Source organism: Tachypleus tridentatus, chromosome 7 (genome assembly GCF_004210375.1).
Source record: "Tachypleus tridentatus isolate NWPU-2018 chromosome 7, ASM421037v1, whole genome shotgun sequence".
Taxonomy (NCBI): Eukaryota; Metazoa; Arthropoda; class Merostomata; order Xiphosura; family Limulidae; genus Tachypleus; species Tachypleus tridentatus.
In genome coordinates this window covers 187,458,125-187,485,890 of record NC_134831.1, presented here as the reverse complement: position 1 = coordinate 187,485,890, position 27,766 = coordinate 187,458,125, and the positions used below count along the sequence as shown (strand labels likewise).

Genomic DNA, 27,766 nt, shown 5'->3' with positions numbered 1-27,766 from the left:
AGTTCAGGAAAATCGTACCACAACGAAGATGGAGTATTTCCCTTCACACGTCACAAATATAACCAGTTTCAAGCATCAGAATATTTAAACAAGGTCCCTAGAGAGTTGTTTATATATAAACATGGCAGCAAAAGGAGTTAAAGAATATATTAAAAACTAGTTGCCGATTGCTGTCAAGAGGGGTGTTTTTCTTCACTCATCAGAGAGCTGGCTGGTAGAGGTCACCATATGTGTTTGTAATGTACTATAACTTGACTTGTAGATGTCGTTATATGTGTTTGAATTGTATTATAACTTGATTGGTAGAAAACGCTATATGTGTTTGGACTTTACTATAAGTTGACCAATAGATTTCGGTATATGTGTTTGGACTTTTGTAAAGTTTGAATGCTCGGTGTCTTTATATGTGTTTGGGATTTTGTAGTGTTTAAATGCTAGGTGTCGCTCTATATATTTACCTTTTGTACTGTTTTAATGTTAGGTGTAGCTATATGTGTTTAGAGTTTTCTACAGCTTGACTGGTATTTGTTACAATTTATGTTTGAACTGTTTTATTGCTGATAGAAGAAAACTGAACCACAACAAATTTACTTTAGCCAACAATGCTCAAGCAGTAACTTGCAACTTCTTCAAGTTTGTACTGTGTTGAGTGTTTACAACATAAAAACAAAGCATTTTTATTATATTTTATACAAACCTGAAACAAATTAAAAGGTAATCAAACCTCAATCACATTAAAATATACAAAATATGATAACAGTTCCATATACAGTACTGTGCAAAATTGTTAGGACAAGAGAAATTTTGTCATTCTTTTCATTTTATGATGCTGATTCCTCCATGTCATTATAGAATGTAAATTTCAACACTATGTAATGCTTCACTGATCCCTGCTGACAATTTAAAACCAGGGTGAGAATACTTATTATTCTTTAGAATTTCCATACACTTGTACCAAGGGAATAACATAAGGATTCTGTTTGAATGAGCATACTAATGAAATTTAGGGCCAGTATCTTAATTATATAGAAAAAAAGCTACTATATGGTACCAATATATGCTAGAACAGCGTTTCCCTAAGTGTGGTCCGTGACCCGGTACCGGTTTATCAACAAAAAAAAAATGTCGATCTGCAGAAAACTAAAAAAATTAAGTTAAATTAATTTTAACCCTCTCACTACCAATCGCCATTTTAAACTTTCTTCACACCCTTGTTTTATATTGAGAAAAATGTAATAATCCAATTATTATAAATATATTCTAATAAAATTAATATTTTCAAGTACATTAAAATTTAAACTTTCATTTCATCTAATTTGGATTTCTCAGTATTTCAACTAAGAAAGTATATCACGAAATAAAAGTGAAAGTTTGTACAAAACTACAAAATTCACAAGTTGATGGTTGCTTTTATACCTTAAGTCCCTCAGGAATTAAAGTGTCCTCGCTTAATGCAATTTAGAGAGCCTAAGATTAGGTTTTACAGAGTTGTTAAACTTGAGATTCTTGTGAAATGCAGTACATTTGAACCATATATTAACTAGACACGTCACCTGCTGAGTCCAAGCTGATCTTTCTCAGTCTGCAGGTACGATCAATCAAGAGATTTTGTCTCATATAAAAGGACTATTTGTTCGTTCAAGTTAAACGATTCTTCCACACCAAATTTTTTAGAAATGTTATTCTAAACGTGCTAAACTTGCTTACTCCGTTAAAGGAAGTTGACAGGCATGTGAAACCTGAGTCTTACATCTGATAGAACCAGATAGCAGCAGGCAAGTTGCTGGTGGCCAGAGCTAAAAGTGTCAGTTTATTCTGGGAAGAGAGAGAATTGTTTATTAATTAGTTTGTACTAACAAAAAATTTTAAGTTGTTAATTTTTAGAAAAAAAAACCCTCCAATATGGATAGATGGCTGAAGAAACATGCATAACACAAGAAAACCTCAAGTGATGCACAAATGTAGACTAGTTCTAATGAAACTGAAGTTAGTGAAAATAATATGCCTAATTATAAACGTTTAAGTAATATGCAGCTTGATAGCAAAGAAAAGAAAACAAAAACCTATTGGACTCGACAGTATTGTGATGAATATTTGAAGTATTTGAAGTATGGTTTTATAAGCGGTGGTAGCAATAATAACTTGCCACTATATGTTCTTTGTTGTTCAACATTATCAGATGAGAGCATGAAACCATCTAAACTAAAAAGCCACATGGATATCAGATATTCAGAATACTCAAGTAAGCCAATAGATAGTTTCATAAATAAGAAAAATGAAATCCTTTTTTTTTCCAAACAAATAATTTCGCTCCCATTTTCCATGAGATCTTCCAATGAAGACTTGGTTATGGCCTTACATGAAATTTCAAAACTAATAGCGGAGACGGGTCACCCACATACTATTGGTGAAACATTACTACTTCCTGCAGTAAAAATAATTACACATTGTTTTCATTAAAACAAGAAAATCAGTTGAATTTACTGTTCCCATCTAATAATACAGTGAAGTGTAGAATTGTAGATAGGGCAAAAAATATAGGAGAAACTCTTATACGTCGAGTTCATTGTAGTCAGTTTTTCCATTACAAGTGGCTGAAAGCACAGACATAACAGTTTATGCCAATTTAATGTGCTTTGAAAGATACGATTGTAAGGACATAATTCATGAATATTTATTGTGTTGTAAAACACTTCCATCAATAACAACGGCTGACGAAATTTTTAATTTAATCAATTATTTTATAATTCAGAGTGGTATTCAATAGAAAAAAAATGTGTTGGATTGAGTACCGATGGTGCTCGCTCAATGGTAGGGCACCATACAGGAGTTTTCCAGAGGATCTGAGCAGTGGTACCAAACCGTGAATGGGTACATTAACTCTGAAGAAAATACCCTTACTGTTGAATTCAAGTATGTAAGAATGTGTTAAATTCACAAACTATGTAAAAACTAGATCGTTGAATTCCGGAGTCTCTACTTCTTTGTGTAAAGTTAACACGAGTATCTCCTATTACATTGTGAAGTTTGATGGTTATGAAAAGAAAATGTCTTTAAAAGACTCACGGAAATGAAGAATGAAGTTATCTTGTTTTTGGAGGAACATCCACCATCAGCAAAGGATGCAATGTTTATGTTTAGAGCCATAAGTTACATTGGTTAATTAAGGTGGCCAATTTATGTGACATTTTTGGCTTCTTAAATGCGTTAAATCTCAATTTACAAGATGCTAATATAAATATTTTTAAAGTCCAGGAAAAGATAGAAGCAGCTATAAAAGAAATTAACTTGTGAGTATATCGAGCTAAGAAAAGTAATTATGAGTATTTCTCTTCGTTAACAGAATTACAAAGAAGGTAATGTTCCAGATGATGGAGTTAAAAGTATGCTTGAAGGAATATTATTTTCCAATTACATTATGCAAAAAAACTTTTACTTTTTCTCGTTTCTGGGCAGAAAGTGTTATTTATCAATTGCTTATGCCTAAAGTAAATAGAAAAGGCCTATTTTTCTCTTCAAACTTTGCTTTTGTGACCTGGAAACGTATAACGAAAACGTGATGGGAGACTATATTTGGGGGCTGATACGTGAAAATGATTTACATTAGTCGCAAATATCGAAAAACTACTCATTTCTAAACATTTTTGCATAACTTTAGTATAAGTACATGTAAATCTTGATTTATATGTAGTTTTATTCAGACCTCATGTAAATGAAAATGTATAAATTTGCCCATTTTTACATAGAAAATAGATTAACTTCTAAATTTCATTATCCAGGTCATAAAAGCGAAGTTTGAAGGGAATAACGACCATTTTCTGTACTTTTACAACATAAGCAATAAAGAAATAAAAGAAATAACACATACTGTCCAAGAACAAAATTTGTGTTACATGGTGTTATCAGCAGTAAAATGTGGATTAGGAATCCTTTTACTGTTGACACGGAAAATGAGTAAAGATTACAACTTAGTGAATCAGAAACTGATTTTATTATTGAACTGTCCTGTGACACTGCACTGAGAGGCCGATTTAGTCTAGTATCGTTAATGAGTTTTTGGCTGAGCTGTCGTGCTGAGTATCCAAATTTATCAGAAAAGTCAGTGAGATTGCTTAAGCTTTTTGTCACGACTTATAAATGTGAATCAGTCTTCTCAACGTTGGTTTTCTTTAAAAAAAAGAAGGATAGAAAAAAGATTAGATGTCGATCCAGATTTGAGGATCAAACTAAGTCTCTTCTTCCTGATTTGAAGTCGCTGTCTGATAAAAAAAGCATTATCGTCATTTTCATTAAGTAAATTATTTTTAAAGTGCATTAATAAATATACAGTTAGTGTAAATATTAAATAACAATGAAGTATAATTTTACACAGTAGTACTATAAAGCACCTGTACATTTCATAATCGATAATGTATTGATGGAACTGTTGCTTCCAGCTTGATGTTAAGACTTGGCTATGCCATAGCGGGTTATCTAATTAGGTATTTGAAAAGGCAGGGTCTCATTATTTGTTTGTTTGTCTTGAATTTCGTGCAAAGCTGTATAAGGGCTATCTCCGCTAACCGTCTCTAATTTAGCAGTGTAAGACTAGAGGGAAGGCAGCTAGTCATCACTTTGGGCTACTCTTTTACCAACTAATAGAGGGATTGATTGTCACTTTATAACGGCTGAAAGGGTGAGCATGTTTGGTGCGGCCAGGATTCGAACCCGCGACCCTAAGATTACGAGTCGAACGCCTTAACCCACCTGGTCATGCTGGGACCCCAGGGCCTCATGAGAAACTTACAAAAATAAACCGATCACAAGTTGGAAAAGTTTGAGATACGTTGTGACAAAAGAAATCATTCTAATAACATTCCACAAATAATGGACAGCGTTTAACACTATAAATTACGTTTTGTTGTCATACCACAGCTTAAAAAGTATCGAGAACTTTCAGTAGAGCAGAGAGTTCGCATACAAGTTTTAAGTGATGCTGGTTGGACTCTCCGACAAATTGCTACAGACTTGAAATGCTCCCCAAACACTAGATCGTGAGAGCGAGACAGGTAAACTTAAAATTAGGAAAGGAAGAGACAGAACACTTAATCTCAGTGATACTGATGTTAAGTGTCTTTGTTTATGTAGCCTTCAGGACAGAAGGAAGACTTCCACTGATATCAAGCGTGAGATAAATTACCATGTACCAAATGATAGAAAAGTGTACAGATCTACAGTATTAAAAAAAATTCATGAAATATTTGGTCGTGTCGCAGTTTCAAAAACGTTTACTTTGACCTTCAAATATTATCAAAAGACTGCGATTTGTTAATGGTACAAAAACCGAACTGTTAATGATAGAAAAGGGGTTTATGGACAGATACATCAAAGTTTAAATATTTGGTTCAAAGCATAGGTTGTACATCCGGCGGAAGAAAGTTGAAAAATACCTCAATGCTTAGTACCAACAATGAAGCATGGAGGAAGTAGTGTGATGGTTTGGGGTGTTTGTCTGTTGAGGCGACAGACAATATTTCCAAAACAGATTGAATAATTGAATAACGGGAGTACCATCAGATACTGGTAATATCCAGTAGTTTGCGTATTATTGCTAAAGGATTCTACTTTCAAATACTCATTCAACCTCAGCTAAGCTGCTGGAATCAGTGAGATGATGCAGTGGTCCTCATAGAGCCCTGATCTCAACCCCATTGAACAAATCTGGAAGTTGATAGATCAAAAACTTGACAAATCAAAGGTTATTTAAAAATAAACTTTAGAGACACTTGGAGTAAAATTCTAAAAGATATGTTCGTTAAATATGTTGCAACGATGCCTGAAAGACTGTTTGCGATTATTAAAGCAAAAGGGGGAAATACGAAATATTAACTGTTTTTTGAACTTAAGCACTTCCACTGAGTTTCTATTCTACTAAATATGAACATTTATAATATTATAATGTTTCACCCGTGATTTACCTTTGATTGCTCTATTGAAAGCAGTCTGAAATCTAATTTTTGACTTTGTTCTAACGCTTTGTCACAGTACTGTAGGTTATGTAAATTGCTATGGTACTTAAAGTACTCAATATAATATTGAACAAGTAATACAATAATACATCAGCTAAATATAGAAACAAGAAAATAATAGTTGATTGTAAATATTCAGACTATGATATTATTCATCTAGATACAATAGCCATAGAAATATTTGTTCAGATAAGCCAGTATCAGGGAATATCCGGGAAAGACTTGAAATACAACTTGGCTTGCTATCACTTAGAATGTTGAAAATTATCTTCAAAGATAATATATGCCATACTTGTTCAGCATTTTATGGGAATACTAACATGCTATCGTTTCTAGATCTAAAGAATTGTAGGTTATAGGACTAAATAATCAAAGGTTCTAAGTATAAAGAATTAGAGGACTTAGATTTATAGAATTTCAGGTACTACGTCTAAAGAACTACAGGTTCTAGATTTAAAAAATTACAGGTTCAAGGTGTAAAGAATTACAGGTCTTAGGCCTAAATAATTATAGGTTTTAGGTTTAAGATGATTTCTTTACTAGAATTTGAGGCTTTTTAATCACAGAACAGTGTTTTTTTGTATCTGTGTATATTTTGTCTGTAAAAGAGAAACCTTGTTTTACAAAATCGAGGGTCGATAAAAACAAACAAACTATATTAAGTAGTTACAGAAATTTAGTTCGTATCCTTAGGAATGTGTCTATGTTGGGCTTGCGGAAAAGAAAATACGCATATATATAAATAATTCTATAACTACAATTATGTTCGATTTTTAATAAATTGTTTCTAAAATATTTGTAATTTTCAAATTATTTGATTATAAGTTTTCATTTCGTGTACTTTCCCAGGTATTTTTTATACAATGGACATGGTTTTTCAAGCGGATACGATTGGCCAATAGACGACGTTGAAAAGAAGAAACAGGATGGGAAAGACAATACGAGATATCATGTCAGCCTTGCTTGCATTTCTGTTGAACAGACGCCCAACTGGCAGTGGAATAAACTTAATATTTATCTTATTTTTTTCTTCGCCGTCTTTAGCGTTCTAAAAAATATTAAAGACATAAATGTTACATTAAACAGTAGAGAAAATTCAATGTTCTTTTATGGTTAAAACAGATTACACATTTTCTATGCTGTCACAGTTTTGATTTGATGTGTTTCGAATTTCGCGCAAAACTACACGAGGGCTATCTTCGCTAGCCTTCCCTAATTTAGCAGTGTAAGACAAGAAAAAAGGCAGCTACTCATTACCACCCACCACCAACTGTTGGACTACTCTTTTACCAACGAATGGTGGAATTGACCGTCACATTTCAACGCTCTTATTGTTGAAAGGACGAGTATGTTTGGTGTGATGGGGATTCGAACCCGTGACCCTCGGATTACGAGTCGAGTGCCATAACCACCTGGCCATGCCGGGACGCTGTTACAGTAAACAATAACTTTTGGAAATGTTGGTTTCACATTGCACATTATTATTGTTGTTTATTTACTGAATACTTTCTGGTGGTATTAGAGCTATCGAAAATTTTTGTTAGACAATTTCCAACACATCATAGCAGATTCGGCATGGCCAGATGGATAAGGCAATCGACTCGTAATATTAAGGTCGCAGGTTCGAATCTCTGTCACGCCAAACATGCTCGCCCTTTCGGCAGTAGGGGCGTTATAATCTGACGGTCAGCTTCACTATTCGTTAGTAAAAGAGTAGCCCAAGAGGTGGTGGTGATGACTAGCTGCCTTCCCTCTAGTCTCACACTGCTAAATTAGGGACGGATAGCATAGATAGCCCTCGAGTAGCTTTGTGCGAATTTCAAACCAAACCACATTACAGTAATTTTCCGTATTTATTTTACGGAGAACGGTAAATCTAAACTGATAAAATTAAAGTAATAAATTAGAGTTTACAGCCCTTATGCAGAGCTCAACCTACGACTAGACTAAATTAACTTGGTAGAGTTGTACATCTTGTGTTCAGTCTACATTTTGTGTGAAAAAAAAAAACACGTCTTTATCACTTTTACTGTTGGAATTAATTTACGTTTTTATGTTTGTCTTGAACCACTGGCGGATTGATATGTGATTTTTAATAACTAACAATTATTTATGAATGTACTCATAGTAATAAATACCGTAGGTTTTCTTTAACGTCATCTTTATGTAACACGTTTATCGGACTATCTTTATATACAACGTTATCATAAAATCATTATGAGTTTCCGAAGTGACTTCTATAGGGCAAACCATGTAACATATAGGTCAAATGTTTTGCATTCATCCATGAAGGACCCCTGTAATTGCGTTTCCCAGGTTTTGTACGCGACGAAGAAAGTGTCGCTAAAATCATTGTTTAACATTGTGATTAGTTCTTTCAACTATTGCATATATATCTTGACAGTAGTATTAGATATTGCAGCCCATATTATACCCCAAACAATTAGTAAATCTTTGGGAACGCCTTACAAGAATGTGGTCATTTGAACGTATCGATGCTGTTGAAGTTCTGCTGTGACAAAAGAAGTATAAAACAATTCATAATAACAATGACCAGTCAGTGGCCAAAAGTCATGGGACCTTTTCCTTAAAGAAGAATAACCCAAGAATAAAATGAGCTTTTAAATCGCACCACATGGTCATTCTTGAGGAATACAAGGAGTTCTTCTGCTGTAGTCCATGGATTTTCTTTGTAGAAAAATACACACTTATTGTTAAAAATCCAAGGAACTATTCTGTTGATGCCCATGGGTTTTCTTTGTCCCAGAGTACACATTTATTATAAGAAATACAAGGAGCTATTCTTTTCAAGCCCACGGGTTATTTCTGTCCAAGAGTACACATTTATTATAAGAAGTCTATGGAGCTATTCTTTTGAAGCCCACGGGTTTTCTCTGTCCAAGAGTACACACTTATTATGAAAAATCCATGGAACTATTCTGTTGAAGTCCATGGGTTTTCTTTGTTCAAAAGTACACACATATTATAAGAAATCAAAGGAGTTATTCTGTTGAAGCCCATGGGATATTTTTTTTTTTGTCCAAGAGTACACACTTATTATGAGAAATCCAAGGAACGTTTCTGCTGTAGCCCACTGGTTTTCTAAGACGAACTATGGGCAGTGTCCATCATGTGTAACACTCAATACTAAACATGATGTAAAGCTTCTTTTGGGTTCTTAATAAAGAATAATTTTCACTCACTACTAAACATGATGTAAAGCTTCTTTTGGGTTCTTAATAAAGCACTCTAACTTCTCTACCATCTAGACAGTGCAAAGAAATCATACTGATGGAAAGCTTTTGTGAAGTACTTCTAAAACAGCATCCGCTAATATCGTAGAACGTTGGATGATATACTATTCTTCCTGTATTTTGGAACTTTGTGATAAATCTTATGTTTGTCCCATGGTGATACGTCCAGTGTTTTCCTCCAGTACTGGATTGTACAACTTCGTCACCACGATCAGTTTCTAGAAATTCTACACAGATCTGTACGTTCTATTACAGTACTATCAACAGAATACCTGCTGCTCCTTTCAGCGTGAGTTAACAGTGTCAGCCTACTTTATAGTTAATCGTTTGCTCCGCCCCTTAGTGCCATTTCCGGAAAGCAGTGTAATTTTTTTTTCCCATTAACTCTGACGTATTCTCACAAAATATTTTATTTATATCTAACACGGTTAGTTTTATAGAGTCCTTCGAACACCCGCCATTTTCTAATATCCATTATAGGTTCGTAAACGTTTAAAAATAATGTTAAAAGTCAAACGATAGCCGTAAACTCTAGCTTACCTCAGTGTCCTTCAATTCTATTGACTTATCCTTTGCAGCTGTGTGCTGTAGAACAAATTGGATGATAGTAGCAAGTATGAACAGGAAGCAGATTCCGTTCCAAACATCAGAGGCTGTAGTTCCAGGAGAGTTTGGGATCATTTTGTCTGCGTATATAGTAGAAACAACTCCCAGGAAAAGCAACACAGCCAAGTAGAAAGAACGTATACTAACTTTAGAATAGTGGATCCAAAATGACAACCACGAAAGAACCACCATCAGTAAAGCGGTGAGGTAAAGATGACAGAAGTAAATCCCGAAGTTTCTCTTAAATTGAAATATAAGTTTTACGCAGCCATAATTTCCTAAAAATGTATTAAAAACAAAACATAAACTCATCGCTTATCAAAAGTCTGTAAATTACATAAAATAAAGATAATTAAACAGATTCGAAATATTTCATTATCTCTTTATCAAAGTCACATTTAATGTTAAATCCTCATTCTAGTTCGTTTTATTCACTAGACGTAAACCAAGCACTACGTAAAACAAAAATAAAAAAATGTCTAACACTTAAACTAGGGACTTAAATTAGGGACTTAACTAAACTTAGATTAGGGACGGCTAGCGCAGATAACCCTCGAGTACCTTTGCGCGAAATTCGAAATAAACAAACAAATCTTTACTGTCCCCTTTGAATATAGATGTCTCTGATGACAGATTAAATAGTAGATTAATTTTTCTCCTTTGTTGATAGTTTTTACTGAAGAAGTTGTGTTAGTGTCGTGGTGCTATTAGAAGTATTTTGATATTAAAAAAGAGAAATCTCTTAAAACTCAGACGACATATTTATTGATATATTTTTGGCTTTACATTTAAACATTCGTTTCTCTTTACATTTTGTACTTTGTTTGCTTTTTGTGCAAAGTTAAGCCTAAAGCTACACAATAAATTATCCGTTCTTTGCTCAGCGTGGTCATCGAAACCCGGTTTCCAAAGTTGCAAGTCCGCAGATATGTCATTAGAAGGGCTTTATTCTTCATGTCGTATTTGCATGTTTTATGAGCAGTTATTATTAAATATTATTACTATATTGGGTTCTTCTTTGCTAATTAATATTTTACAACCTTGTATTGGCAAAGCAAATATTAAACAAACCATTTTTTTCATTCAGGAAGTTATTAATTCCGTTTTAAACTGTTATAAAGTACAAGTCTCTAGTTACGTAAAGGACGAATCAAATATATTATCATACGACAAACATTTCGGTTTACATAAATTGGAGAAAAATAGATGTATTATTATACTCCAAACCGTTCGACTTAAATAAACTGGAGAAAATAAATATATTGTCATACTCAAAACCTCTCGACTTAGATAAACTTTAGCAAAACAAATATATTATTATACTCCAAACCTTTCGACTTGGATAAACTTGACCAAAATAAAAGTATTGTTACACTCCAAACCTTTCCGCTGGATAAACTTGAGCAAAAATAAAAGTATTGTTACGCTCCAAACCTTTCGAAGTAGATAAGGATAAACTTGAGCAAAATAAAAGTACTGTTACACTCCAAACCTTTCGACTTAGATAAACTTGAGCAAAATAAAAGTATTGTTATACTCCAAACATTTTAGCTTAGACACAGCCACACACACACACATATATATACATAAACAATATTATTTCGACTTAGGTTTAACAGATTAATACTATAGCTGATTTTGAACCTTGAAATGAAATAAATTAATAATAAAAAATAATTATTTGTGTAATACTGATGGTTTATTGAAGTCTGTGATACACTCAAATGATTTGATGAACGTATGTATTTAAATCAGTTATTAAGTCCCAAGATCAAAGCTGAGGTACTCTTACCAGTGTTAGTTTTTGCAGTGCAGGATTCTTGTTTAGTTGACTTGAGGGTGAATCCATGAAAGTCCATGTTTTGCCTAAAGGCCACAGGGTTTACGTCTTTCCACTTTAGAATGACTTTGTCAGTCGTGGAGCCATCTGAAGTTATTCAAAAGGTTAACAGAATCTTAGCAGTACCATTTTATACATTGTCGTCAGTATATTTCTGATACAGTTAGAGATACGTATTGTGTTATACTTTCCTTAATTAGTCCGATAGAATCGTCTACCACTGATTTTGCTACTTCATCGGAAAGAATACGTTTAATACTCATTTTGTTACTTAGCCTAATTGTTTAGTATTAGTTTTATTACTTGTTGATCAAATACGTTTACTAGTAGTTTTATTACTTACTGATCAAATACACTTAGTATTAGGTTTGTTTTCCCGTTCGATTGAGAAACCTAGTTTTGTTATATAGGTAGTTTTCTTGAATATGTTTGGTGTTGGTTTTGTTAGCTGGTCTGCTTCAGTACGCTTACTACTTGATTTCTTAACTAATCTAATTCAATACAGTAGCTTATACTTTCTATAAAGTTGAGTACATTATATGAAAACGATTTTGAATATATAATCAGCAAGTCACGAGACAACCACAGCCGATATAAAATGATGGTGGAACGGTGTGTATCAGAACTAAATTTTTCATTGGCTAATGTTTCATTGTTGGTGTGATACCATAAAAAATTCATCATTTTGAAAAGTTGTTTAATATTACTTTGCCACCGAAAAATAATGCGTATAAACAAAAGACTTAGAATTTCCAAGAAGGGGATTTTTTTTGTGATTAATTGAATTGAAAACAAAGAAATATGGATTATTTCATGATGTCTGACCCACCATAAAGGAGACCTGCAACAAATCTTATCCTAGCCATGATAAAAAAGTGCGACATCTTTATGTAACAAAGAATCCATAAACACATAAATGCCATAGGTAATAGCTGCGCATGTGTCTAAGACAACAATACACAACTTATAATGAAGAATTATTTATGCCTTAAGAGCGAGATACATCATATGTCAATATTTTTTACGACATATCTATTCAGCTGCTGCTTACCACGAGCAGGTGAAAAATGAAACGAAAATGAAGTTGCCTAAGATTGTTAAAATGGAGGCTGGGAAAGCCTTCCGCCATGCACACTAGAAAGATTATGGAAAGTTTTAAGGAGTAGTTTGCCTTGATCATGACAGATTTTTGACGAAGCTCTTTTTGTTGTTGTAAATACGCTTGTTAGTTTTTTGTTAAGCACAAAGCTACGCATTGGGCTATCTGTGCTGTGCCCACAATGGGTACGAAACTCGAGCCCGTTGACATTGTGCTGTGTTGCTAATGGGACTTAAGTTGCACAATCATCACAAACAGTATCATTGGATATCTTAAAATGAGCTATAATGATGAGGTGAGGCTTCAAAATCGCTTTAATGTAAGTAGCCTCTGAATTGAAGCCTCTGAAATATATTCTAATATTATTAGCATTAATTTTACTACCTACTGTGCCTAAATACGTTTATAATTAATTTGTTATCTAATTTGATAGAATACATTTAGTGTTGATTTTATTACCTAGTTATATCGAATACATTTAGCACTAGTTTTGAATGCTTGGTTTGATAGAGTACATTTACTGTTGGTTTTATTACCTAGTTCTATCGATTACATTTAGCACTAGTTTTGTATGCTTGGTTTGATAGAATACATTTGCTGTTAATTTAGAAACCTAGACTGCTCAAATTTGTTTAGTAAGGCTTATGTCTCTTCGTTTTGTTGAATATTTCTCAAACTGTAGATCACAAACTTGCAGAAATACGAGGGCTGTTCAAGAAATACGTGGACTGACGTCATAAAACAAAATTACTTTATTTAGAAGTTACAGGTCTGGGACCCCTTCAAAGTACTCTCCTCCCCAACGCACACACTTATCCCAACGGTGTTTCCACTTGTTGAAACAGTCCTGGTACGCTTCTTTTGTAATGTCCTTCAGCTCCTCCGTCGCATTTGCCTTAATCTCGGGAATCGTCTCAAATCTTCTTCCTTTCAGTTTTGGGAACAAGAAAAAATCGCAAGGAGCAAGATCAGGTGAGTAGGGGGGGTGGGGAAGAACAGTGATCGAGTGTTTGGCCAAAAACTCACGAGTTCTGAGGCACAAATTTCGCAGCAACGCGGTGCACCTTCAATTTTTCGGTCAAAATCTCGTAACAAGATCCAACTGATATCCCACACTCTTTAGCAAGCTCCCTGACAGTCAGACGTCGATTTGCCCGCACCAGGGTGTTGATTTTGTCGACGTGTGGGTCGTCAGTTGACGTGGAAGGACGTCCAGGACGCTCATCATCTTCAATGGACTGTCGACCATCCTTAAAACGTTCATGCCACTTGAAACATGCCGTACGCTTCATAGCAACATCACCGTAAGCCGTGTTAAGCATAGCAAAAGTTTCAGTCGCAGATTTTCCAAGTTTAACACAAAATTTTACAGCAAGTCGTTGCTTCTTCAGGTCATTCATTCTGAAATCCGCCAAACGAAAAAATTGCACTTCACTTAAAACCGCGTAGCTAATAAACAAATGAAGATATCTGCAATCGGGAAATGGCGTCGTAATCAGCTGATATGTGCAAACCTAGCGACACCAAGCGAATTCCCCTGGAACCAACTGGAGCCGCACTATTAAAACAGTCCGCGTATTTTTTGAACAGACCTCATACATATAAATTGCTTATTAATAGATACAACTGGAAAGATTTACACATTCAAACGTTCTCTTGCTAAAAAGAATAAGATATGCCCAACCATCACTAAGTACTGTAGTACTTAATATTGGGAATTGTGAAGAAACAAATAGGTGGACGTAAAAATCGCCCGTTTGAAATCATTTTTAAAATGTCTGAATATTAACAACGACTAATTCATAGTATTGGATGAGCAAAAGTAAGCCTTACTGTAATTATAAAGCCGCCTAAATACGTCTTTCACCATTTCAATTTATCTTTATCTAAATAAGTAAATAAATGACTTGATTTGATGGTTTCTTAAATTAGTTTTCGTTGCTTAAAGAGTTTCTTTTTATATAAACGTTGTTGATATAACAGAAACTTGCTTAATTCAGAAACAATTTAAGTTTAATAGTGAATCGATAGTTTTTACTTTTATGATAAATTTCATGTACTTTTCTCTAGGCTAGGTGATCCCACACTATGTCTTCACTTTAGACTTATTTAACCGACGCCCATTACACTTACAAGGTTTTGTTGCCAATTCCTCACATCATAATGGACAAATAGTAGTCAAACTATTCTATCTGGTTAAATTCATTTTGGCTTTTATGACTTTTCCTATTTTTCTTGTTTATAATTTCTAATACAAATGTATTACATATATATTAATTACTGACGAGAATGTATTACTTATTGACACTTATAATTACTGACATACTTACATAAAGCGGGAATGATTGGGCAGGTCAGGGTATCCAAGGGAAACTTGGCTAATTCTCGTTCACAAGATAATTCCAAGTTGATTCTATGTATATAGCATGACAATAAACTATTAGATTGACAATTTAAAAATAACAGTAATCCACTAGTTAACTCGCTTTTGCAAATCAGTAGGTGGTTTTGCAAAATGTTGGTATTAAGACACTTGGCAGCTATAAGCAACGACATGACGTACTATGTACGATTAACAACAGGAATAAAAACTTCATTATTACAGAATTCTCATAAATATTACATTTGAGACGAGAATGATTATTTAGGCATCATAGAATATAATAATTCTATCCATTGCATGTTCTTGCTAATACTTCGCAGGGTGTGGATAGATTTTCACAAAATTGGTACAGAGGCTCATTAGGACCATGCGGAGCTACCTAAAAATTTTCAGTTTTGCGATTTTTATTATTTTTTACCACTATTTTGCCTCCCGTAGACATATCATCAATAAATTGGATATGGAGGTTCGTTGAGTCTATGCATAGATACATGAAAATTTGAGGTTTGATATTATGTTTTGCTTTTTGCAGTTTTATGGGCGTTTTTTTGATAATTTCTTATAAGGGAATCTTGTTTTCGTGTCCTGAGATAACCTTTAATTATTGATTATTTAATCTGCTTATTACCTGCACGTGTATTCTCTTTTTGAAAAATAAAAAAGTATTTGTATTATTAGAAGCAAGTTTATGTACACAAGAGATTATTTTATGTAAGTCAAATTTAAAAATATATGAACAAGAGAGAAGAAGCTGAAGGTTACCCCACGAAACTTCAAGTGTTTTCATGTCAATCTTTTGTGGTAAATAAAATATTGAAAAACAACAACAAAGTTAGGTTATATTTTAATAAACCCATTAGACGACAAACAAACTTTTTTTTTTTTTTGGAAAGTTAGCTCCAAGGCTAATTTACTTAATATGGTAATCATAATTATAGCTTGATTAACTCTTATAAAATTGCACTTTAATTTGTCGATACTTTAAAATCACTGATGGTAATTATCATTAATTTTAATCAGATGTACTGTCACGTTTATTACCAGTTAACGAAGCCTGTTTCGTTATACTGTAAGTTATAGACAATAAAACATGATGGTGATTGAAAGTTCACGGAATGGGCAAGTTCATATTCAAACACACCTTGACAGAAAGACAGATATTAAGAGTAGAAACCATTATTTAACGCAACAATGGTAATGCCTGTTTCATAGATATAATATATTTAGTTAATCACAGGATGGTGGGCAGTTCAGCTGTAAACATTATGGTGGTGTAACTTTTCTATAGCTTGATAATGTACAATTTTTTTATCCTAACATACTTATTACTTCAACTATGTAAAAATAGCAGTAAAAGTAATAATTTCGATATTACTTCTAATTGTGTGAAGAAGAAAAAACTTGTAATTGTGATAAAACGAACAAAAGTTCTTACCTTCGACTGTACACTACTTTTCCGTCACCCATGATACGTAGTAGGCTATTTGCTGATAAAAGGTTGAGGGCTTCTCCACCATAACTATTAGTAAAGAAAATGTCAGGGGTCCAGAGAGAATCATGATCGTTTACACTCAAATAATTGATACGCGGAGAACTAAACTTGAGGCGTTTATCCATCCAGTATTGTCGGAACGTCAGTTGAACTTTAAATTTCTGCAGAGAGGGGCAAATGAACGGTAAAGTCATATTAATAAATATATGCACGACCATTACCATCCGCAGAGTGAAGAAATGAGAGGTTAAGCCACATTGATAAGTATGGATAACCAAAAACTTGTGCTGACAGTAAAGAAATGAAAGGTTAAGTCACATTACAAATTTGAATTACCAATACCATACGCATAGAATGAAGAAATGAGAGGTAAAGTCACGTTAATAATTATGGATTACAAATGACATTTGTATAGAGTGAAGAAATGAGAAGTTAGTTCACTTTAATATATATGGATAACCAATTACTTCAGAGATTGAAGAAATGAGAGGTTAATTCACTTTAATAAATATAGGTAACCAATAACTTCTGCAGAGATGGAGAAATAAGAGTTTTAGTTACATTAATAAATATGGATAACCAATAACTTCTGCACACAGTGAAGAATGAGATTTTAAACTGCACTTCTCAATATGATGATTAACAATACGTGCAGAGACTGAGCAAATGAGTTGATGTATTTTGTATTCCTGTTTGGTAATTGTACCTTTACTAAAACAGCCTGTTGTATTTTGTATTCCTGTTTGGTAATTGTACCTTTACTAAAACAGCCTGTTGTATTTTGTATTCCTATTGATTACCTGCTCCTATATATCGAAACAATCCTATCACATTTTGTATTCCTGTTCGTTACTTGTACCTTTTAATTAAACAGCCTGTCCTATTTTGTATTCCTGTTTGTTACCTGTACCTCGAAATTAAAACTACCTATAACATTTTGTATTCCTGTTTGTTACTTATACATTTATATCAAAACAGCCTGTTCTATTTTGTATTCCTGGTCCTTAACTTTTAGGAGTTTCATGTTAAAAGTTGAGTAAAAAGAAGAAAAACAAACAACCCAGTGTCTGAGCTTCAAAAGTGATTCTCTAAACCTTATGATATCATATGGATAATTTATTTTTCATGCATCAACGCCTAATTTTTCCTAAACCATTGTGTATCATTATTAAAAACTAAAAGAAAATCTCAAAAAAGGTAAAACTACGCTCTACAATGCTCAGTGAACTGTGGGACGTCGATTTAAGAAAGCTTATCAACTATGTCAAGGAAGGTTTATGGAACACTGAACATTAAACAGACACTACACATCCAGGAACCTAAAGCTGCCATAGATTCAGATTTGTATATATGTTAAAATATGTTGATTTTGGTGTTGAACACTATTAATATGTGTGTTTAATCTACGATATATCTACATACAGTAATATAAACAAACGTTAAGAATTGCTACTGAGATAGAAACAATATAAAATAATACTTTGTAGTTTAATACATTATACCTAAGATAGCAACAAAGTAAAATAACACTTTGGAGTTTCATACATTATACCTAAGATAGAAACAAGATAAAATAACACTTTCTAATTTCATACATTATACCTAAGATAGAAATAAGATAAAATAACCCTTTGTAGTTTAATACATTATACTTAAGATAGCAACAAGGTAAAATAACATTTTGTAGTGTCGTACATTATATCTAAGATAGAAACAAGCTAAAATAACACTTTCTAGTTTTATACATTATACCTTATATAAAAATAAGATAAAATTACACTTTGTACTCTTAAAAATTACACTCGAGATAGGACAAATAACATAGATGTCCTAGTTTCCACTCATTACCTTTCCATCGACGTCAATTTTTTCTATGGCTCTAATATAAGCCTGAACGCTGACTTCGACAGGCTCACCTGAAAATGAATATATTTTCATATTATTCACGATTAAACTGTGAATGAAAACAATAACATATACTACACAGTCTACATTGTAGTAAAAAAATGTTTATTGACACCTGGAAATAATTTAAATTGTTCTGAGCTAGATTAAGTTTACTTCTGCAGAGCTGCAGAAAAACAATGAATATCAACCGTGAAAAATTAGTTTCTTTGCACTTGCCTTTGAGTTAAATAGATTTTGGGAAAATATTGTCCTTTTCAGGAATACCGGAAGGGAACGAAATAAGCTCTCTCGATATGGTGTTCTGTGACTCACCCGTAGGATGTAATTATTGTCTTACACTTGCGCAAACAACTCACATTTATATTGCAGTTAGTCCTAATAACTTGTTATTCTAAATTATTCAACATAGAAGCGAAACAAGATAAAGTATTATATTTTATGTTTGGACACTCAGAGAGTCCAAACATAAACTGGAACTCACAATTCTTACTGGCTAAAATTTATGCAGCCTAGAAGAATAAGTTAGTAATATTAATATTAGACATTTTTTTAAATATTTAAATCAACAAGTTTATCAGGGCTGAAGGAAACAGTAAAATCAAACTGGTCTTGTCACTTTTTCAATGCATGTATAGATAAAACTTAAGTATTAAAACTATTTTTTATTGTGATTCAATACATTATGTTACATACTTGTAGTTGTTACAAAGGCTCAAGATTCAATACATTATGTTACATACTTGTAGTTGTTACAAAGGCTCAAGATTCAAGTTCATACTATTTTTTTTCAAATATTTTCTGAGAAGAGGAGCAATGCTCCCAGACTCCCCTTGGAAATAGCATGTTTTTCACACATTGTGTGTCTCATTGTGACTAGCCCAAAATTACTTCCTCCGGCATAGGTTATATTAAATAACCATATTTTAACAGTAACATGATGCTTCATATGCTAATAATGTGTAAGAAAGCAAAATAGTAAATACCAGCATGAGACTTGAAGAAATTAAAAAAAAAAAAACATCAAAATTCTTAAGGTACAATACTATAAATAAATATTCTCAGTACATAGGAAAATAAGAAATACATAAGGAAAATCATATTAAATTAATAAATACATACACGAAGTTAATATGAAATGAAGAGATACATACACAAAGTTGATAGAAAATTAAAGAGTACTTTCATGAATTCATAGGAAGTTAATAAATGTATATAAAATCTCACAGGAAGTTGTTAAATACATAAACAGTTTACGGTAAGTTGAGAACTAGATAAACAGTTCATAGAATGTTAAGGAATACATAAACATTTTGTTGGAAGTTACAAAATACATGAAAGAAATGAAGATGAAAAGCGTGTCTGTGTTGTAATATTAATTTGTCGGTTCATTGCATAGAATGATTGTTAATATGCATTTTTTGTACATTTTGCTTACAAAGATAATGGTGGAAGAATAATTATATAACTTTTTGAGTTTCTGAATGTTGCACAAAACTATCCATGAAACTTATGTTTCTTACAAAGATAATGCTGGAAGAATAATTGTATAACTTTTTGAGTTTCTGAATGTTGCACAAAACTATCTATGAAACTTATGTTTCTTACAAAGATAATGCTGGAAGAATAATTGTATAACTTTTTGAGTTTCTGAATGTTGCACGAAACTATCTATGAAACTATCTATGAAACTTATGTTTCTTACAAAGATAATGCTGGAAGAATGATTGTATAACTTTTTGAGTTTCTAAATGTTGCACAAAACTATCCATGAAACTTATGTTTCTTACAAAGATAATGCTGGAAGAATAATTGTATAACTTTTTGAGTTTCTGAACGTTGCACAAAACTATCTATGAAACTTATGTTTCTTACAAAGATAATGCTGGAAGAATAATTGTATAACTTTTTGAGTTTCTGAATGTTGCACAAAACTATCCATGAAACTATCCATGTTTCTTACAAAGATAATGCTGGAAGAATAATTGTATAACTTTTTGAGTTTCTGAATGTTGCACAAAACTATCTATGAAACTTATGTTTCTTACAAAGATAATGCTGGAAGAATAATTGTATAACTTTTTGAGTTTCTGAATGTTGCACGAAACTATCTATGAAACTTATGTTTCTTACAAAGATAATGCTGGAAGAATGATTGTATAACTTTTTGAGTTTCTAAATGTTGCACAAAACTATCCATGAAACTTATGTTTCTTACAAAGATAATGCTGGAAGAATAATTGTATAACTTTTTGAGTTTCTGAACGTTGCACAAAACTATCTATGAAACTTATGTTTCTTACAAAGATAATGCTGGAAGAATAATTGTATAACTTTTTGAGTTTCTGAATGTTGCACAAAACTATCCATGAAACTTATGTTTCTTACAAAGATAATGCTGGAAGAATAATTGTATAACTTTTTGAGTTTCTGAATGTTGCACAAAACTATCCATGAAACTTATGTTTCTTAAAATGTTGATAGTGATTGGGTTAAAGAACATACTTTTTTTTAGATTATATGTTATGAAATCTTCAGTGCACAGTTAACACAATCATTATGTCACACTCATCCTAGTAAAGACATGGAAAGCTCAAAACGTGGTGAAGTTACTCCAGTAAAACCAGTCCTTTCTAATAAGACTTAGATAACTAAGTTATCGATACTCAGAAACGATGACATAAAATCAGTTATTGGAAGAGGAATACACAATTATATAAATATTTTACTTCGAAACCGTATCGCTGAGGTTTCGAAATCTAGACATTAAACTATTTTTATAGCATTTTGCATATCTTTGTCTTAATACAATAATACTTAAAATGGTGTTTAGCGCGTGAAACAGTATTTACAGCGTTAAGAGAGCAGTTCTACTGTACTGCGTTTATAAACCATGTTTCTATTGCACGGTGTTTATGAAACGTGATACTGCTGTACTGTGTTCATAAGGCACCGTTCTACTGTATTATGTTTATAAAAAATGGTCTTACTGTAATGTGTTTATAAAATAAGTTTATACTGTGCGGTGTTGATAAAGCATGCTTCTACATTACGGTGTTCATAAAGCACGACCCTACTGTATTGTGTTAATAAAGTAAGGTCTTACAGCACTGTGTTTTATGAAGCATATTTCTGCTGTATAGTGTTTATAAAGCATTTTATACTGTGCTGTGTTCATAAAGCATGCCTCTTTTGTAGAGTGTTTAAAGTCCTGTTCTTACAATGTTTGGCTCTATAGCACTGTGTTTACCAGGTTTTGTGTCTACAGTATTATTTTCGTAAGACATGGCTCTGCTTGGCTGTATCTAAGATTATATGTCTCTAATACATGTACAAGAAGTTCATCTGTTATACTATTTTTGTAACACACGACTCTGCCTCTTGGACCTTACTGTACCATAATACGTGTACAAAAAGTTCATTTGTTCTGCTGTTTCTACACGACGTTGGCCTACTACCAGGATGTATTTTTAAAATACAACATTATTAGTGTGTGTGTTTAAGACGTTGATACACACTACTGTTGTTTCAAAGTTGTTATTTTGTATTCTATGGCAAAGCTCTAGTGTAATGCATTTATGAAATTTGATTCTGTTGTAGTTTATTTGTAAGCGAAATCTTCGCTGGTAATATATGTATATATTAAATTTCGTTTGTATTAGAATGTCACTCATTAAAGTTTTCTACTGATATGTTTTTTCTACAGATGTCAAAATGTGTTCTTATTTTACTTGTTTATTTTTACTGTTGCTCTGACGTCATGATGACGATTTTTTACAATAAACACCGTCAGTATAAACACAAATTTGAATGAAAATACTTCTTTGCAAGTATTCCACAGATAAACGTAAACCACAAATTGCTGTTACTAAATGTCTTTATTTTCTCTTTCTAATATTTAAAACTGGAGAGATTTGACAACAACAGTATTATACCAAAGGAGATTTGGCCAACATCACACGTAAATAAGGCTTAGTACCACGTGTTTGACCGGCCAAATTATCATAAGTTGTGATAATATTATATTAAAATACAAATAGTTTTCCAGTTGTGATAACATTATAATAAACTACAAGTAATGTTTCAGTTGTGGTACATATATAATAAACTCCAGCTCGAATTATGATTATGATAACGATATACCAAACTCCAAGTTGAGTTCTAGTTGTGATAACAATTTATCGAACTATAAGAATATATTGCTAGTTGATAGTAGCTGAAACTTAGAATTAATCGTCTCATTAACTAAGTAATTTTAGAGGAATGGGGATGATATTAATAAATACATTAAACGATTACTTCCTTCAGGGGTTTTGAAGGGTAGGATCTTAGAGAAACAAATTAAACACTTTCCTTTGTTCAATTAATTGTAGGCACTCTTTAGCCTTCCTGACTAAAGTACACACAAGAACGTTAGAAATATTTGTTTTATAAACTCACCATTAGCCGGAACATTTTTGTCATATTTCGAAGGATCAACAAGTGATCTAAGAAGAGCAGACTCTTCAGATAATTCCGCCCTTAAAGTAGAAAATAAAATAAAACAATGATTACATACATTACAGTTATATCAACATCTTTAAGCTTGAGATAAGGACGAATGCTTTGTTTCTATCTGTTGCTTTACGTAACAAATCGAAATTCTTAAGTTCAAAAACTGTAAAACTAAAATCTTAGAAAATATTTATAACCCGGAAAAAATGAAAGAAATAGAAAAATGCATTTTCTTTTTATAAATATGGAAGACATTTGAACTAGCTGGAGACAATATTGACCCACAAATGCTGTAAAGAATATTACTAGTTCTTCTATATACATTTTTCCCGGCATGGTTAAGTGGTTAGGGTCGCTCCACTTGCATTCTGAGGCAGCACCGATTCGAATCTCCGTCAAACCAAAAATGCTCATCTTTTGAGCCGTGAGAGCGTTATGAAATGACGATTAACCACACTATTTGTTGGTAACAGAGTATCCCAAGAGTTGTCGTTGGGTGATCATGACAAGGTGTGTTTCCTCTAGTTTTACACTGCTAAATTAGGGGCGGCTAGTGCAGATAGCCTTCGCATACCTATGCGCGAAATTCAAAAAACAAACTATTTATAGCCTTTATCTTATCGTTTTCGCGTGATATCACGTTACTAAACTAATGATAAAACCTTCGCTGTAAATTACAGATCGTATCATACGTAGATGAATTTTATTCAAGAAGAATCGTGCATGAGTTGCAAAAATATTTCATTTTGAAAATTCTCAAATATTTTAACAGAACAAAGTTATCGTAAATTTTTATTGGAACCATTTAACACATACAACCTTTACTGTGAAGAAACTCACATTCGGCATTACAAGTATGTTCATTTTAATAAAGTAACACCACAATCAACAATCTACTGTTGAAGACCAAACCTATCATTTGGTCTTAAACACATCTCAATATCAATAAAGGTCCGTTACAGCAACAACACTATTACCGTAATGTCAACAATAGGATAACACAATAATAACCCTTGTACCGCAATGCCAATAATGGAATAACGTAATAACAACACTGATACCATAATGTCTACAATGGAATTTGTTTGTTTGTTTGTTTTGAATTTCGCGCAAAGCTGCTCGAGGGCTATCTGCGCTAGCCGTTCCTAATTTATCAGTGTAAGACTAGAGGGAAGGCAGCTAGTCATCACCACCCACCGCCAACTCTTGGGCTACTCTTTTATCAACGAATAGTGACATTGACCGTCACATTATAACGTCCCCACGGCTGAAAGGGTGAGCATGTTTGGTGCGACCGGGATTCGAACCCGCGACCCTCGGATTACGAGTCGAACGCCTTAATACGCTTGGCCATGCCGGGCCGTCTACAATGAAATATTACAATAATAACCCTTATACCGCAATGATAACAATGTGTGTGTTTGTGTGTTTTTCGTATAGCAAAGCCACAAAGGGCTATCTGCTCAGCCCACCGAGGGGAATCAAATCCCTGATTTTAGCGTTGTAGATAACAATGAAATAACATAATAACAACACTGGTAAAAAAAATGTTTTGTATTTCTGTTAGTTAATATTTCTAACGAATCAACCAATACCATTTGTTTTACATATAAGTAGAAATCGTTATTTCAAAAGTAGAAAAAAGGGATTGTTACAAATGTACAGAAACAAGTTGAATAAATACGTAAAGATTATATTATTTAGTCTACAACCGAAAATTGTAAATAAAGTAAACAAACGACGCTGGACACAGTGCCTATATTATTCCCTCAAGTTATAAATCCATATTTTAACTCATTTTATACAGCACTTATCGATTTTAGTAGATTCAAAATATGTATTTGTAGTTTGAGAAAATAATGTATATAATATTTCTAGCCTAGTTTCATTATTTTACTTATAATTTCTGGTTGTAGGCTAGATAATTTAATATAATTATTTTGATTCAGCTTGTTTATGTACCTTTGTGACGATCTCTTTACCCATTTTTAAATTAACAGTTTTTAATTATATTGTTTCTAAAATATTTTGTTTTTCTTAACGTTCATTTATGGAGACGAAATTTTAAGCCACATAAATGCGTCCGTATTGAATACAAGTATCTAACTCACTAAACTAAATAAATAAAATAGTCTACCTAAATTAAATAGATTAAACTTACGTCATCACACGGATTGATCTTATAATTATACTGTTATCTAATTAACCCAGTTCTCCTGTGAATCAGTGGTAAGATTATGGTCTTACAAAGCTAAAAATCCTGGTTTCGATTCCTTGCGCTAAACCTATATACCATAAACTTAAATCGCAGCCCATGATTTGAAAGTAAATAAATTTTGGGAAAAACAAATAAACAGAAAGCAATGATTTGAACGATAGTATTAAAATATTTTCTTTCTCCTCTATTGTTAACATTTTCCAACTTCTCAAATTTCACAAATTCTCTCAGTTGACAAAAAAATATAAAACAACGAATGAAGTGATTAGAGATACAAAATATCTATCACGTTTTAAGACTATACTTAAAAGGAGACAAAGTTTCTCTAATCATTAATAGGTTATCTAGGAAGTGAACGTTCTAACGACGTTTTGCCTGAAAACAGACAGAAGCTGTACGAGTTACGAACACGTAACCTTGACCTCTGCTACGATACTTCATTCGCCCTCGAAAAAGGAAATCAGTCTTTTAATAAGACAAAATTATCTATTTAAAAAAAACACGATGATACAATTAAACTACGTCATATTACAAGAACAACAACAGTTATGTATCTCCCACCATTTCACGTTACTGCTATGCAATCAGATGAACCCAAAGTAAATCTGTTATTGATGATAACTTGTCTCTACAGATCCGTTGATTGGGTTAGTTCACTGCGCGACCTTTTGATTAACAATCTACAAACTTAGCGCTAAGCTACTGGTAACTGAACAAAATGTAGATTAAAATTTACAAAATGTAGCCATATTCATATGGAGATAAAATAGTAGTTAGCTTAAGATATATTATTTAGAAGTTAAGCTTTTGATGTCCATGCGTATCACAATCTTACTAAAAAAAACTAAATTAGGGTTAATCGCCGTCCCTAACTTTGATCGGTGTGGTTTGTTTTGAATTTCGCGCAAGGCTACACGAGGGCTATCTGCACTAGTTCTCCCTAATTTAGCAGTGTAAGATTACAGGGAAGACAGCTAGTCATCACCACACACCGCCAACTCTTGGGCTACTCTTTTACCAACGAATAGTGGGATTGACCGACCATTAGAACACCCCCACGGTTGAAAAGGCGATAACGTTTGGTGTGATTGTGATTTGAATCCGCGACCCTCAGATTAAGAGTCGAGTGCCTTAACCACCTGGCCTCTTAAAATATGGAAATCAATAAACGCTTTTTTTTCACAGTTGTAATAGTAACTTTCGAGACTAGATCTTTAATTAAAGCCGAACTATCAACCGATACATCAAATATTCTATTTATCAACTGTCGATCACAATGTGTGAAACTATTCGTGTTGTAATAAAGAGGTATAATGTTTGTACAGCCTCAGAATGATATAAACAATATGGTAACGAATTGTAAACATAATTAACACCTCGTGTTGTAATAAAGAGGTATAATGTTTGTACAGCTTCAGAATGATATAAACAATATGGTAACGAATTGTAAACATAATTAACACCTCGTGTTGTAATAAAGAGGTATAATGTTTGTACAGCTTCAGAATGATATAAACAATATGGTAACGAATTGTAAACATAATTAACACCTCGTGTTGTAATAAAGAGGTATAATGTTTGTACAGCCTCAGAATGATATAAACAATATGGTAACGAATTGTAAACATAATTAACACCTTTCTTCTCCAATTTTAAGTATCATTAATTGAAAATATTTTTACAAAATTAACTTCTCAACACTGAGATAAGATTCACTGACTGACTTTATTTAAAAATTTTATTTCAATCACAGCTTACTTCATGTTGCACTCTAGTGGCTCAACGATAAGTCCGTAGACTTATAACACTAAAAACTGGGCTTCTATACCCGTGGTGGACAGACCACAGATAGCCATTTGTATCTAACTATAAAAAATGTGCCCTTAGTAGCACAGCGGCATGTTTGCGGATATACATCTCTAGGAACTGGGTTTCGATGCCCGTGGTAGACAGAGCACAGATAGCACTTTGTGTAGCTTTTTGCTTAACTACAAACAAAAAAAAATCACGTTTTACCCCAGTGGATCAGCAGCAAGCTTATGAACTTATAAAACTAAAACCAAACTTCCATACACGTGTTGGGCACAGCACAGCTAGCTCATTGTATAGATTTCTATTAAACTATAAACAAACACTTTACGTTTTGTCGTAACGTTAATAGTTCCGTTTAAATTTAGTTTTAATATATTGTAATAGATATTTAACCTTTATTACATGTTCTATTTGAACTATTAATACTGTTCAAAACAGAGATTTATTTGGCTTCAAAAGCATGCCAAATACAATATTTTGTAATTATTTAAATAACTTACCCAGTGAGCGATAAAAGCAAGCAGATGGTAACCAGAAACCCTATCATCTTCTAAGCCTTTCAGAACAGTCCTGGGGAATATCAGATCGAGGTTTTATGGACAGCAGGAGGTCAGCAGCAGCGACATCCAAAAATGATTGCGCAGTTCTCAAGGCC

The 27,766-nt window shown here is 32.9% G+C and overlaps 1 protein-coding gene across 1 annotated transcript; it reads right to left on the bottom strand.

The window, feature by feature from the left end:
* Positions 1–634: 634 nt before the first annotated feature.
* LOC143257512 (glutamate-gated chloride channel-like) lies at positions 635–27,766 on the bottom strand. The gene is made up of 8 exons (XM_076516284.1): positions 27,612–27,766; positions 23,028–23,107; positions 18,531–18,598; positions 16,626–16,843; positions 15,138–15,220; positions 11,661–11,795; positions 9,803–10,146; positions 635–7,056 (listed from the first exon to the last, which is right to left on the bottom strand). Exons 1-8 carry the CDS (start codon positions 27,656–27,658, stop codon positions 6,886–6,888), a joined length of 1,146 nt encoding a protein of 381 aa, XP_076372399.1. The 5' UTR covers positions 27,659–27,766; the 3' UTR covers positions 635–6,885.